The sequence below is a fragment of the Anomaloglossus baeobatrachus genome, chromosome 6, assembly GCF_048569485.1.
Source record: "Anomaloglossus baeobatrachus isolate aAnoBae1 chromosome 6, aAnoBae1.hap1, whole genome shotgun sequence".
NCBI lineage: Eukaryota > Metazoa > Chordata > Amphibia > Anura > Aromobatidae > Anomaloglossus > Anomaloglossus baeobatrachus.
In genome coordinates, this window is record NC_134358.1 from 147,657,957 (window position 1) to 147,672,159 (window position 14,203).

The window sequence follows — 14,203 nt, forward strand, 5'->3', positions numbered from 1 at the left end:
TACAGTCTGGCCATATGGCGTATATAAAGGTAATACACAAACAAGGAAAAGACCCCTCGGACCCTTCGTCATACAGGCCCATATCGCTGATAAATCAAGACATTAAAATAATCTCTAAAATCCTGGCAGACCGGCTAGCATTGATCCTCCCATTGATAGTAGGACCACATCAAGTGGGGTTCGTTAGACATAGGTCAGCAGTATTCAACATTCGCACAGTGTTGGCGGTACTAGATGGAACAAAAAGACCGGGCCTGATAAAGGGGAACCCTGCGTTGTTGGCCTTAGATGCGGAAAGGCCTTTGACAATGTAAATTGGCATTGGTTAGGGCTAGTATTGGATAAATTTGGCATAATGGGTACTTTTCAGAACTATATGCAGGCACTTTACGCTACGCCTGAAGCTAGAATTTCGACAATGGGCTTTCTGTCAAAATCTTTTCAGCTACAGAAGGGGACTAGGCAGTGGTGCCCCCTGTCCCCTCTTCTGTTTGACTTGGCCCTTGAACCACTAGCCCAATACTTAAAATCCGACGATTTCTCAGGAATCAAGGTGGGGAATAGTGAGATAAAACTAACCTGCTTTGCAGACGATATGCTTTTATTTATGTCAGACCCAGACAATCATCTGAAGAATGTAATAGACAAACTGGCGTACTTTGGCTCCTTTTCGGGCTACAGGATAAACATCAGTAAATGTCAGATTCTATATTTGACACCCCTGGGAAATAGGCAAGGTGAGGGAATAGAAGTCGCCATAGCCCCCCATTACATCACTTATTTAGGAATTAAAATAGGCAGAGACTCAATGTCATTATATAGACTTAACTATCCACACCTAATTGAAAAAATAACTAAAGAGCTAGACAGGTGGAAAAATCTTTCCCTGTCCCTGTTTGGCAGAGCACATCTGATAAAGATGATCAGCTTCTCCCGTTTGCTCTATCCTCTACAAACTATTGCTTTACTACTGAAATACACCGATATCAACAAGTTGCAAAAAGCGTTTGTAAAATTTTTATGGCAGGGAAAGAGACCAAGAGTAGCCTACTCAAAGCTGTGTCTACAGAAAAAAGATGGAGGGGTCCAAATGCCCATGATTAGATTGTACAACTTAGCGGCGCTTGCCAGACATATAAAAGACTGGATTAATGGGACAACCTTCTTTTCTAACGTTCAGCTGGAGAGGGAGCTAACAAGCCCTTTTAACTTGGTGGCGGTATTACATATGAAGCTAGATATAATACCAACATATGTGAAACAGAGCTGTTTAATAAAGGACACGGTGGGGGCATGGCACTGAGAAAACTGTATAGACTCCTTTATTGTCTGTCAAAATGTACCCCGTTGTTGGAGGATCCAAATGTTATTCAAGGGTCTCAAAACAAATTATTTCAAGGATGGAAGCAGAGGGGGATACGATGGTTGGGTGATTTACTGAAAACGGAGGAGGGGAGAGTTCTGAGCTGGGCGGAGGTATCGGTAAAATTTAATATGGAAAATCTCCATTATCTACAATATTTACAAATAACAAGACATTACACATCAGTAAAGCGACGTCACTAAGCGGCCCCCCAATAGAAGCGGAGGGGAGGAGATGAGTGGGCGGAACATCCCGCCCACCTCCTTCCTTCCTCATTGCGGGCGGCCGCAGGTACGGTGATGTTCCTCGTTCCTGCGGTGTCACAAATAGTGATGTGTGCTGCCGCAGGAACGACGAACAACCTGCATCCTGCAACAGCAACGATAATTGGGATTAGAACGACGTGTCAACGATCAACAATTAGGTGAGTAATTTCGATAGTTAACGGTCGTTCGTGCGTTTCAAACAACGAGGTCGGGTCTGCAGGACTGCAGGAACAAACTAGATGGCTGGAATAGGCAGGACAGGAACAAAGACATGGATTCACAGGGCTAGTGCTGGTGCTGGAACACAGGTGCGAGTATATAGGACCCTCAGGAACACAGGCAGGTACTGGGCTGCAGGAGCAGGATAAAGGATACAGTATACGCTAATGGAAATCAGGAAGGATGAAAAGGCAAGGTACTGAATAGCAAACATAGTAACAACTGACTTTACATGTTGCTTAGGCACCTCCCTAATGGGAGGATGCCTTCAGAACACAGTGTTTCTGAGCCATTGGCTGAGAGACACTTCCGGGTTTAGGCGTTCTGCCTCTTTAAGGCCTAAAACACACTTCTGCATAAAAAACGTACGTGTTACACGCTCCGTTTTTCGGGTCCGTGTTCCGTTTTTTATGGGCGTTTCTCCGGTACGTATAACATCTGTGTGATGGCGTATGCTAGCCATGTGTGCGTGTGGAATGGCTGTGTATGCCTACGTGTAATGTCCGTGTGAAATGTTCCGTGTGTGATGCACAATGTCGTTGATACATGTCGGCTGACAGCAGACAGAGTTGCGCGATAAGAATGAACTCGGGTGAACTTCACCCGACTTCATTGTCATACCGCGGCTCTGTCTGTGTGTCGCGTACTGATTAGCGGTCACCTGTGAAGGACTCACTGGTGACCGCTAATCCCCTGAGTGACGGAAGTGAGCAGTGCGATTAGCGCTGCTGTCACTCAGGCTACCCGCGGCCAGCTGGAGTCCTCCCCCCGAGACCGCAACTCACCTGTGACTTCATCGCTGTCACTCGGGTGACTTGCTGTCACAGGTGGAGGATCCAGCGGTGGCTTAACTTTAAATTACAGGTTAATCATTGGGGGTGTCTCATAGACGCCTGCAATGATTAATCTAAAGGCCCCATCACACACAGAGATAAATCTTTGGCAGATCTGTGGTTGCAGTGAAATCATGGACATATTGTTCCATTTGTATACAGCCACAAACCTGGCACTGATTGTCCACAATTTCACTGCAACCACAGATCTGCCACAAATTTATCTCTGTGTGTGACAGGGCCTTAAGACTTAGTGGCAGCTATGAGTTGCTGCCATTAACTCCTTATTACCCCGTTTGCCAATGCACCAGGGCAAATCGGGAAGAGCCAGGTAGAGTACCAGAAACTATCGCATCTAATGGATGCGGCAATTCTGGGCGGCTGCTGGCTGATATTTTTAGGCTGCGGGGCTCCCCATAACGTGGAGCTCCCCATCCTGAGAATACCAGCCTTCAGCCGTATGGCTTTATCCTGACTGGCATCAAAATTGGGGGGGACGCACGTCGTTTTTTTTTAATTAATAAATTATTTATTTTACTGCACAGTATAGACCCGCCCACCGGTGGCTGTGATTGGTTGCAGTGAGACAGCTGTCACTCAGCGTGTGGGCGTGTCTAACTGCAACCAATCATAGGTGCCTGTGGGCGGGGGAAGCAGGGAATACGAGATTGATTAATGAGTGGCCGGCTTTTTCAAATTAATTGAAGCCGCATATCTTTAGAACAGCTGTTCTTTGCCGCGCAGATGATCGGGGATCGGTGAGTATGCGACAGGGGAAGATACAGACCGAGCGCAAAAGGGATGATGACTGAGAACAGCAGAAAAAAAGGTAAGTAGACTGACATTTAACAAAAGAAAAAACAATGTGACTCCACCCGGCTCATCAAAAACCTTACGGAATTCCTCCAGGAAGTTGTGCAGGTTGTGAGACTACAAGAATTTGCCTCTCTCCCATAAGTGGTTTATGTTAGGATTAGAAGGTATGGACTCTGGACAAATGATGGGTCTGCAGGACTACAAGAACAGACTGTACAGCTTTTACAGACAGGACAAGAATACATACATGGTTTTGTTGGGCTACTACTAGTGCTGGAACACAGGTGCATGTTAATCTGAATCTGGGGAACATAGGCAGACACAGGAGCAGGATACAACGGGAATCAGGAACGGTTGAACAGGCAAGGTACAGATTCAGGAACACAGGTTCAGGTCAGGGGTCTTGACAACTAGCAAACGTAACAACTCATTTTACATGTTGCTCAGACACCTCCCTAAATGGGAGGATGCCTTAAAGAGAACCAACCACCAGGATTTTCATATATAAACTAAAGCCTTTGCTATACTGGCGCTATCATGTTAATTCTAAACATACCATTAGTTGTGATATCGATGTATACTTTCTGAAATATAGGTAAGCAAAGTTTTTGAAATGTGAAATGAAAGTTTGTCATTTGATGATAGTTCCAATGGAATATCTAGTAGGTGGGTCGGGTTTTGCTAGTTATTCCCATCCATGTCTATCTGCCTGCTCCCCCGCCCCTCCTCGTCTCTGTTATTACAGGAGGAGGAAGGACAGGCAGGCAGACAGTGGCAAGAATAACTAGTAAAACCCAACCCACCTATTAGATATTTTGTTGTGCCTCTCATCAAATAACAGCGCATTTCACAAACTTTACTTGCCTATGTTTCAAAAAGTAAACATCCGATCTCATATCTAAAGGTATTATTATTATTATTTATTTATAGAGCACCATTGATTCCATGGTGCTGTACATGAGAAGGGGGTTACATACAGAATACATATACAAGTTTCAATAGACAGACTAGTACAGAGGGAAGAGGGCCCTGCCCTTGCGGGCTTACATTCTAAAGGATTTTGGGGAGGAGACAGTAGGTGGGGTGTAGGTTGGGCGGCAGCTCCGCGCGGTGGTGGGGCGGCAGCTCCGCGCGGTGGTGGGGCGGCAGCTCTGCACGGTGGTGGAGCGGCAGCTCCGCACGGTGGTGGGGCAGTGGGGTCATTGAAGACTATAGGCATTTCTGAACAGATGAGTTTTTAGGTTCCGTTTGAAGTTTGCAAGTGTAGTAGATAGTCTGACGCATTGAGACAGCGAGTTCCAGGAGACTGGGGATGCTCGGGAGAAGTCTTGGAGTCGGTTGCGTGAGGAGCGAATGAGAGAGGAGGAGAGCAGGAGATCTTGGGAGGACCGGAGATTACGTTTTGGAGTGTAGCGAGAGATTAGTTCAGAGATATACGGAGGAGACAGATTATGGATGGCTTTGTAGGTCAGTGTTAGTAGTTTGAATTGGATGCGATGGAAGATTGGGAGCCAATGGAGGGATTTGCAGAGAGGAGAGGCGGGGTGGTATTGAGGAGAGAGGTGGATCATTCGGGCAGCAGAATTAAGGATGGACTGGAGAGGGGCGAGCGTGTTAGCAGGGAGGCCACAGAGGAGGATGTTGCAGTAGTCAAGGCGGGAGATTATGAGAGCATGCACTAGCATTTTTGTAGATTGAGAATTGAGGAAAGGACGGATTCTGGAAATATTTTTGAGTTGAAGACGGCAGGAGGTGGTGAGGGATTGGATGTGTGGTATGAAGGACAAGGCAGAGTCAAAGGTCACTCCGAGGCACCGAACTTTGGGTGCTGGTGAGAGCGTGATGTTATTTATTGTAATAGGTAGATCAGGTAGAGAGTGTAGGTGAGACTGAGGAAAGATGATCAGTTCAGTTTTGGCCACATTGAGCTTTAGGAAGCGAGAGGAAAAGAAGGAAGATATAGCCGATAGGCACTCTGGGATTCTGGACAGCAGAGAAGTGACATCTGGACCAGAGAGGTAGATCTGAGTGTCATCGGCATATAGGTGGTACTGGAAGCCGTGGGACTTTATGAGTTGTCCCAGGCCAAATGTATAGATGGAAAAGAGTAAGGGTCCCAGGACAGAGCCTTGAGGGACGCCAACAGAGAGATGGCGGGATGACGAGGTTGTGTGGGAGTGGGAGACACTAAAAGTACGGTTGGAGAGGTATGAAGAGATCCAAGAGAGGGTGAGGTCTCTGACACCAAGGGAAGAGAGGATCTGTAGTAGCAGGGAGTGGTCGACAGTGTCAAAGGCTGAGGACAGGTCTAGAAGTAGGAGTATAGAGAAGTGGTTGTTAGCTTTGGCAGTAAGTAAGCCATTCGTGTTTTTAGTCAGGGCAGTTTCAGTGGAATGATGTGGACGGAACCCGGACTGTAGGTTGTCAAAGTGAGAGTTAGAGGAGAGGTGGGAGGAAAGTTCAGCATGAACATGCTGTTCCAAGAGTTCTGAGGCAAGTGGGAGTAGTGATATGGAGCGATAGCTGATAGTAGAGGTTGGGTCGAGGGAAGGTTTCTTTAGGATGGGTGTGACTGTTGCATGTTTAAAGGCAGAAGGGAAGGTACCAGTTGTTAAAGATAGGTTGAAGTGATGGGTTAAGGCGGGAATAAGGATAGTGGTGAGGTTGGGGAGGAGGTGGGATGGGATGGGGTCAAGTGCGCAGGTGGTGAGGTGCGCTTTTGAGAGAAGATGTGCAAGCTCTCCTTCGGTGATGGTGGGGAGGAAGTTTATGGGGGAGGGGCAGTGGTCTGTTATATGAAGGGGTTGTGGTGGTTGAGCAGAAAAGACTTGTCTGGTTTGGTCGATCTTTTCTTTGAAATGTGTAGCAAATTCTTCTGCGAAGATGAGGGAGGTTGGAGGGGGCAGCGGTGGGTGAAGGAGGGAGTTAAAAGTATTAAATAGCTGCTTGGGGTTGTGTGTTAAAGAGGATATGAGGTTTCTAAAGTAATCCTGTTTAGCAGAGGTAAGGGTCAAGCGAAATGTGTGAATTGCATTTTTGAATGTGGTGAAGTCTTCCTGGGAGTGCGTTTTCTTCCAGCGCCGCTCTGCAGCTCTAGACACTTGCCGAAGCTTTTTAGTGAGGCTGTTGTGCCAGGGCTGTCTATTGATTCGTCTCACTCTGCCATGCACAAGAGGAGCAACTGAATCAATAGCTGATGTGAGAGTGGCATTGTAGAAAGTGGTGGCACTGTTTGTGTCGTGGAGTGAAGATATGGAGGACAGTGGTAGGACAGAGTCATAAAGGGTGTGTATGTTGATGTGTGCAAGGTTTCTGCGGGGGTGTATTAGGTGCTGGACAGGGGGGGCAGGTGAGGAGGACAGGGCTGAAAAGGTCAGTAGATGGTGGTCAGATATGGGGAGAGGGGAGGTTGTAAGGTTAGATAGAGAGCAGAGACGGGTGAAGATAAGGTCTAGTGTGTGTCCATCTTTATGGGTGGCAGAGACGGACCACTGAGTTAGACCAAAAGATGAAGCGAGGAAGAGGAGTTTGGAAGCTGCTGACTGGTTGGTGTCAGTGGGGATGTTGAAGTCACCCATGATGATAGTGGGGATGTCAGGAGAGAGAAAGTGTAGAAGCCAGGCAGAGAACTGGTCGATAAAGGCAGTGGTTGGGCCCGGGAGTCTGTATATGGCGGCCACTTGGAGGTTGGAGGGAGAATAGATGCGGACAGAGTGCACTTCAAAGGAAGGCAGGACAAGGGAGGGTAGAGATGGGATTGGGTTGAAGCTGCAGTTGTTAGAGAGAAGAAGGCCCACTCCTCCGCTCTGTCTATTGCCAGGACGAGGAGTGTGGGTGAAGTGGAGGCCGCCGTAGCATAGCGCAGCAGGGGAGGCAGTGTTGGAGGGTGTCAGCCATGTTTCGGTGAGGCCCAGAAAGGATAGATTGCTAGAGGTAAAGAGATCGTGAATGATGTGCAGTTTATTACAGACAGAACAGGCATTCCAGAGCGCTCCAGAGAGAGGGGGCGGCGGAGTGGGTGAGAGGGGAATGAATGATGAGAATCAGCATGATAGCACCAGCACAGCACTGGCTTTAGTGTATATCTGAAAATCCTGATGGTAATCCTCTTTAACAACCCAGTGCCTTTCAGGTATGGGCTGAGGCACTTCTGAATTTGGGCATTCTGTCGCTTTAAGAGGCAGGAGGCAGGGAGCACTCGCATGCCCCTCCACCTAAGCATACTCCTAGGAGTCCTGTGCAGCGTGCGCTGGTCATGTGGGCAAGAAGACGCAGTAGGGCAGGAGGACACAGCAGTCTGGCCTGGAAGGAGAGCGTGCCAGTGTCCCTGCCAGAAGGAGGGTGAGGAAATATGGGTCGCCAGCAGCATTACACTCTGTTCTTAAAAAAAAATAAATAAATCCGTTTTGGATTTGTTTTTGTTCCATTTTTACTAATAGTGTCAAGAAACACCTCTATTGTTATATGCAGTGCAGTTATGTATGTATTAGCAGATGACATAATGGATGATCCTCTATTGTGATCCCTTTCCCACAGTCTTCAATATTAAAAATAGAATGTCTCTAGTTGCCCTGTTTTTTGGGGTGGGGTCTGACTTAAAAGTTGCGCAGACTACGTTTTTACATGCAGGTAAAATTGATAGCAGCTATAAAGGTGACAAATACAAAAAACTTTTATGACACTGATTACCTATCAAATGAATGCATTGTTTACTGAATTTGTTTTATGTATTTTTTTTCATTCTTTTTTTTAGCTCAAAACAGATCCAAAAATGGAAATAATTATTGGATATATGAACAATCTAATAGTGAAGCTTCATTGCTCACTACATCTCAGAATACAGGCTGCCATAATCAATGTACTTTGATGGCGCAATCGCTGAAAATTTATTTTATTAGGTGCACTGCTGGGATAATTGATATATTTGATGTCCCGACCATTTCAAATATGTTTTCTCTGTATTAGGAATTATAGTTAATGCAATTTCCTATTATAATGTTTAAAGTGTCTGCCAGTATGAGCCACAGGAAGTCTGTGTGCACACGCTGAGTTTTTTTGTTGCAGATTTGGTGCATTTTATCATGCAGATTGTTGCCCAAATCTACATGTCTCTCCTTATGTCAGCAAAGTCATTGAGAATTCTGAAGTGCTGTGCATACGTTGCTTCTTTTTTCCTTGCAATTTTAGGTGCAGAAAAAAAAGAAGCAGCATGTCAATTGTTGAAGTGTTTTTTTTTCCTGCATTTTTAAGTCCTTCCTGCCAATGATTTCACTAAAAAATGCATGCGTTTCTCTGCTACAAGGTGTGTTTTTTGTACAGAAAATTTCTGCAGTGGGCGCACATACCCTTAGCACAGAATGACTGCGACCAAACATTTAAGTGCACCTAGCCACCCGTGTTTTTCCAAAAATAAGACCTCCCCCAAAAATAAGCATTTTCAGAGCAAGGCTTAACCCCTTAACGACCGCCGATACGCCTTTTAACGGCGACAAATTAGGGTACTTCTTCCGATCCGCCGCTTTTTAACGGCGGTCGGAAAAAAGGGTCTAGCGCCCCCCAGAGTCAGAAAATTTCCGGGGTCTCAGCTGCCGGGGGTAGCTGAGACCCTGGAAATCATGATTCGGGCCGGTTTTTCCGTTCCCCGCTCACCTGATGACCGGTATACACCGTATACCGATGATCAGGTTACAGTAAATGACCGCGCCGGTAAAAAATCATTTATCTCCCATCTGGCATGATCAAACATGCCAGATGGGAGATAAATCTTTTTCCCGGTTCCCTCCGGTCCCCTCGGTATCCCCAAAGTGCCCCCCCCGACCCCCAACCCCCTCCCGAAAATCCAAGATGGCCGCGCGCACCGGCGAGCACAGCAGCGCGCCGGCCGCATTTCCCCCTTTCCTATGGTTTCTGTCGCATGTGCCATAACACATGCGACAGAAACCTGCTCCCCAGGCCCTGCCAAGTCACCCCCTATCCCCCCCGGTGTTCCCCGGTGTCATACATACCTGTCGCAGCTCTGATCCCCTGCGGCCCCCTCCTCCGGCTCCTTCACAGCAGACGCCGGTCACATGTGCCGAGCAGCTGACAGCTTCCTGTGTTCAGGACGCTGGCTGCTGCTGCTGCTGCTCGGCACTGTGTGTGCAGCTGTGACCCGGGGAGGGTGGGTGCAGATTCATTGCACCCACTCTCCTCAAATGGAGGGTCCTCACACCTAGAAAATGGGGGATACGTTCCCTGAACGTGTCCCCCATATTCTAGAAGGTCCAGAGTCGACGTGGGACGTCCAAATGGATTACAGCGGATTTTTTTTTTCTTTTCTTTTCAATAAACTGGTGAATCAGGGAATGTTTTTGGGGAGTGTTTTTTCAAATAAAATTTTTTTTTGTTGTCAATTTTTTTTTTTATTACTGTCAATTAATTATGTCGGGTATAGACGCCGTGACATAACTAATTGCTGGGCTTGATGCCAGGTGACATTACACACCTGGTATCAACCCCATTTATTACCCCGTTAGCCAATGCACCAGGGCGCGGGATGAGCTGGGGCGAAGCGCCAGAATTGGCGCATCTAATGGATGCGCCACTTCTGGGGCGGCTGCGGCCTGCTATTTTTAGGCTGGGAAGAGTCCAATAACCATGGCTCTTCCCATCCTGAGAATACCAGACCCCAGCTGTCAGCTTCACCTTGGCTGGTGATCTAATTTGGGGGGACCCCACGTTTGTTTTTTTTTTTTTAAGTATTTATTTATAAATAATTAAAAAAAAAAAAACAGCTTGGGGAGCCCTCCAAATTGATCACCAGCCAAGGTGAAGCTGTCAGCTGTGGTTTGCAGGCTACAGCTGTCTGCTTTACCCTAGCTGGCTATCAAATATAGGGGGGACCCCACGTCATTTATTTTAATTATTTTTTTTTCTTTTTGGGCTAAATACAAGGCTAGGCACCCTTTAGTGCCACCTGAAAGGCACTAAAGGGCGCCAGCTTAGAATATGCAGGGGGGTGGGACGTTATATATGTTTGACATCTATCCATTCATCCATTGTAGCATTTTAGGATATGTGCCCACAATCAGGGTTTCCAGCGTTTTAGACGCAGAGTGTTTTCCCTGCGTCCATAACGCTGCGTTGTGCAGTAGAAGCACAGTGGAAGGATTTTTAGAAATCCCATGCCCACTGTGCTTCTTTTCTCCGCAGCATAAACCGACCTGTGGCGCAGCTTCTCGAGCCTCCGCATGTCAATTTATGCTGCGGAGATGAGTGTTCTCTGCAGGTAGCATAGAGCTCCACAGCAGCCTGAACCCAAATCGTGGGCATGGGCAGCTGCGTTCTCCCGTGGACAACACTCACATCTCTGTAGGAGGGCTGACACTGTATACTAGACGCTGTGTCGCTGGATCATGGCCACATAGCCTAAAAGAGAGAAATTTGTTGCTACAGCAACATTTTTGTGAAGTACCTGTGGATTCAAAATGCTTAGTATACTCCTGAATAAAATCCTTGAGGGGTCCAGTTTCCAAAATGGAGTCACTTGTGGGGGGTTTCTAACGTATAGGTACCCAAGAGGCCCTGCTAATGTGACATGGTGCGCGCAATTTATTTCAACTTTTCCAAAATTCAAATGGTGCTCCTTCCATTCCAAGCCCTCCCATATATCCAAACAGAGGTTTTTGGCCACATATGGGGTATCCCTGCGCTCACAAGAAATTGGATAACAACCTGTGGGGTCCACGTTTTGTTGTTGCCTCTTGAAAAAGTGAGAAATGTGATGCTAAAGAAACATTTTTGTGAAAAAAATGAAAATTTTCAATATGGCAACCTAAGCTTATCAAATTTTGTGAAGTATTCGTGGATTCAAAATGCTCAATATACACCTAGATAAAAGCCTTGAGGTTTCTTGATTCCAGAATGGGGTCACTTGTGGGGGGCCTCCATTGTTTAGGCACTTTAGGGGCTTTCCAAATGCGACATAGCGTCCACTAATTATTCCAGCCAAATGTTCAGTCAAATTGCACTCCTTCCCTTCCAAGACCTGCCGTGTGCCCAAACAGTTGATTTCCACCACATATAAGATATCACCAAACTCAGGAGAAATTGCAGAATACATTTCATGGTGATTTTTTTCCTGTTACCCTTGTGAAAAAAAAAGCTACCTGGTTGAAGTAACAATTTTGTGGTAAAATTTTATTTTTTTATTTTCATGGCTCAACGTTATAAACTTCTGGGAAGCACCTGGGGGTTCAGGGTACTCACCAAACATCTAGATAAATTCCTTGAGAGGCCTAGTTTCCAATATGGGGTCACTTATGGTGTTTTTTTGCTGTTTACGTACCTTAGGGGTCCTCCAAATGCAACATGGTGCCCGCAATCTTTTTCAGCCAAATTTCCTTTCCAAAATTCAAATATTGCTCCTTTCGTTCCAAGCCCTCCCATTTGTCCAAACAAAGGTTTCAGACCACATGTGAGGTATCACCGCGCTCATAAAAAAGTGGGTAACAAACATTTGGGTCAAATTTTTGGAATTACCTCTTGAAAAAGTGAGCGAATTGATGCTAAAGCAACATTTTTGAGAAAAAAATTACAATTTTCAATATGACAAAGTAACGTTATCAAAATCTGTGAAGTGCCTGTGGGTCCAAAATGCTCAGTATACCCCTCGATGGAAGCCTTAAGGGGTCTAGTTTCCAAAATGGGGTCACTTGAGGGGGGTTCCTGCTGTTTAGGTACCTTAGGGGATCTGTAAAAGCAACATGGTGCCCGCAATCTGTTTCAGCCAACTTTGCTTTCCAAAATTCAAATATTGCTCCTTTCATTCCAAGCCCTCCCATTTACCCAAACAAAGGTTTCTGACCACATGTGGGGTATCGGCGCGCTCATAAGAAAGTGGGTAACAAAGTGTGAGGTCCAATTTTTGGTGTTACCTCTTGAAAAAGTAAGAAAATTAGTGCTAAAGTAACATTTTTAGGTAAAATGTTAATTTTTATTTTTTTTCATTCCATATTACTTTAGTTCCTGTGAAGCACCTGAAGGGTTAATAAACTTCTTGAATGTGGTTTTGAGTACCTTGAGGGGTGCAGGTTTTAGAATGGTGTCACTTTTGGGTATTTTCTGTCACCCAGGCCTCTCAAAGTCACATCAAATGGGATGTGGTCCCTAAAAAAATGGTTTTGTAAATTTTGTTGAAAAAATGGGAAATTGCTGATGAACTTTGAACCCTTCTAACTTCCTAACCCCAAAAAATTTTGTTTCAAAAATTGCGCTGATCTAAAGTAGACAAGGGGGAAATGTTATTTATTAACTATTTTGTGTGACATAACTCTCCGGTTTATGGGCATAAAAATTAAAAGTTTGAAACTTGCAAAATTTTTAATTTTTTTGTCAAATTTCAGATTTTTTCACAAATAAAATAAAAAAATATCATCCTAAATTTACCTCTAACATGAAGCCCAATATGTCACGAAAAAAAAATCTCAGAATCACCGGGATCCATTGAAGCGTTCCAGAGTTATAACCTTATAAAGTGACACTGGTCAAAATTGCAAAAAATGGCCTGGGCATTAAGTACAAATCTGGCTTCGTCCTTAAGGGGTTAAATATAAGCCCTCCCCCGAAAATAAGCCCTAGTAGCAGTTCAATAATGAAGTGTCCGTGCAGCTAAAAAAGTTAAAGAATACTACAGGACACCTCATTATACACAGCGGACACCCCGCAATCACACTCACAACACACCGAGCAGCAGGACCTGCAGTGATCGCACCCCCACACACATCCGATCTCACGCACACACAAACATCGAATCACAAATACATCAGATCATATACATACTCACCACATCCAGAGACACCGATTTCTTCTCGCCAGCAGAATCCAGAGAGGCTGTGCACTGGAGCGCAAGGACCTGCCGCAATGTTAGCTTACAAGATCTGCGGACACACGTGACTTCCTCCCATCATTCCCTGCGGCCGGAAGCATTCTTTAACGCTGGATGTGATGAGTGAGTGAGTGAGTCTGTCTGTGATCTGATGTGTGTGTGATCTGATGTGCATGTGTCGCGGGCGGGGAGGAGGGTGTCAGCACACCGCGCTCACCCCTTCTGCTCGGGTCCGGCAGCTGCTCAGTGGTGGCTCGAGCGGTGGGCCGGATCCCGGGGTGTCTCGAGCGACACTCCTCGCCCGTGAGTGAAAGGGGATGTTTGTTGGGTGTGGGGATGGTTATAGTTCGTGACGCCACCCACGGTTGTGGTGATTGCACCACCGCTGCTCAGTGTGGGGGTCCCGGGGATGGTGATGCGGAGCAGCCAGGTGTTGTGTTGCCCCTCCGTGGGTAGGGGTTGGTGATCCCGGGGCCCGGTGATGAGATGTGAAGTGTAGGGCCTGGAGGGCGCAGGGACGCGGGGGCAGCGCTGTGCCTTGCGGCACTATGATACTCACTCAGCCTGACACACGGACACAGTTTGTACGGTAAACCAACGGCTGGTAGGACGGTCCCACAGACGGCTGCACCTGCACTCCCGGTAGGTGACGGTGATGTCCCTCTTCCTTGCACCTGTGTTGACTGATGGTAGCGGTGGATTCCCTCCGGTTACCCGCTCCCCGGCTGCAATCTGGGCCGGAGGAGCTCTACACTTTGCCCGCAGGCGCTGGCCCTGAGAAACTTGTGCCGTGGCGGTGGCGGTGTCTCTCCAATACGGGTTGGGCTGTTGCCTTCAATCG

General features: G+C 46.6%; 1 protein-coding gene across 1 annotated transcript in view; it reads left to right on the forward strand.

The window, feature by feature from the left end:
• Positions 1–14,203, forward strand: part of LOC142243841 (ethanolaminephosphotransferase 1-like) — a 115,963-nt gene that overhangs the window by 14,609 nt on the left and 87,151 nt on the right. Inside the window, exon 2 of the mRNA XM_075316045.1 lies at positions 8,251–8,355. Coding sequence (XP_075172160.1) covers positions 8,251–8,355 — 105 coding nt within the window. The remainder of the gene's footprint in view (positions 1–8,250; positions 8,356–14,203) is intronic.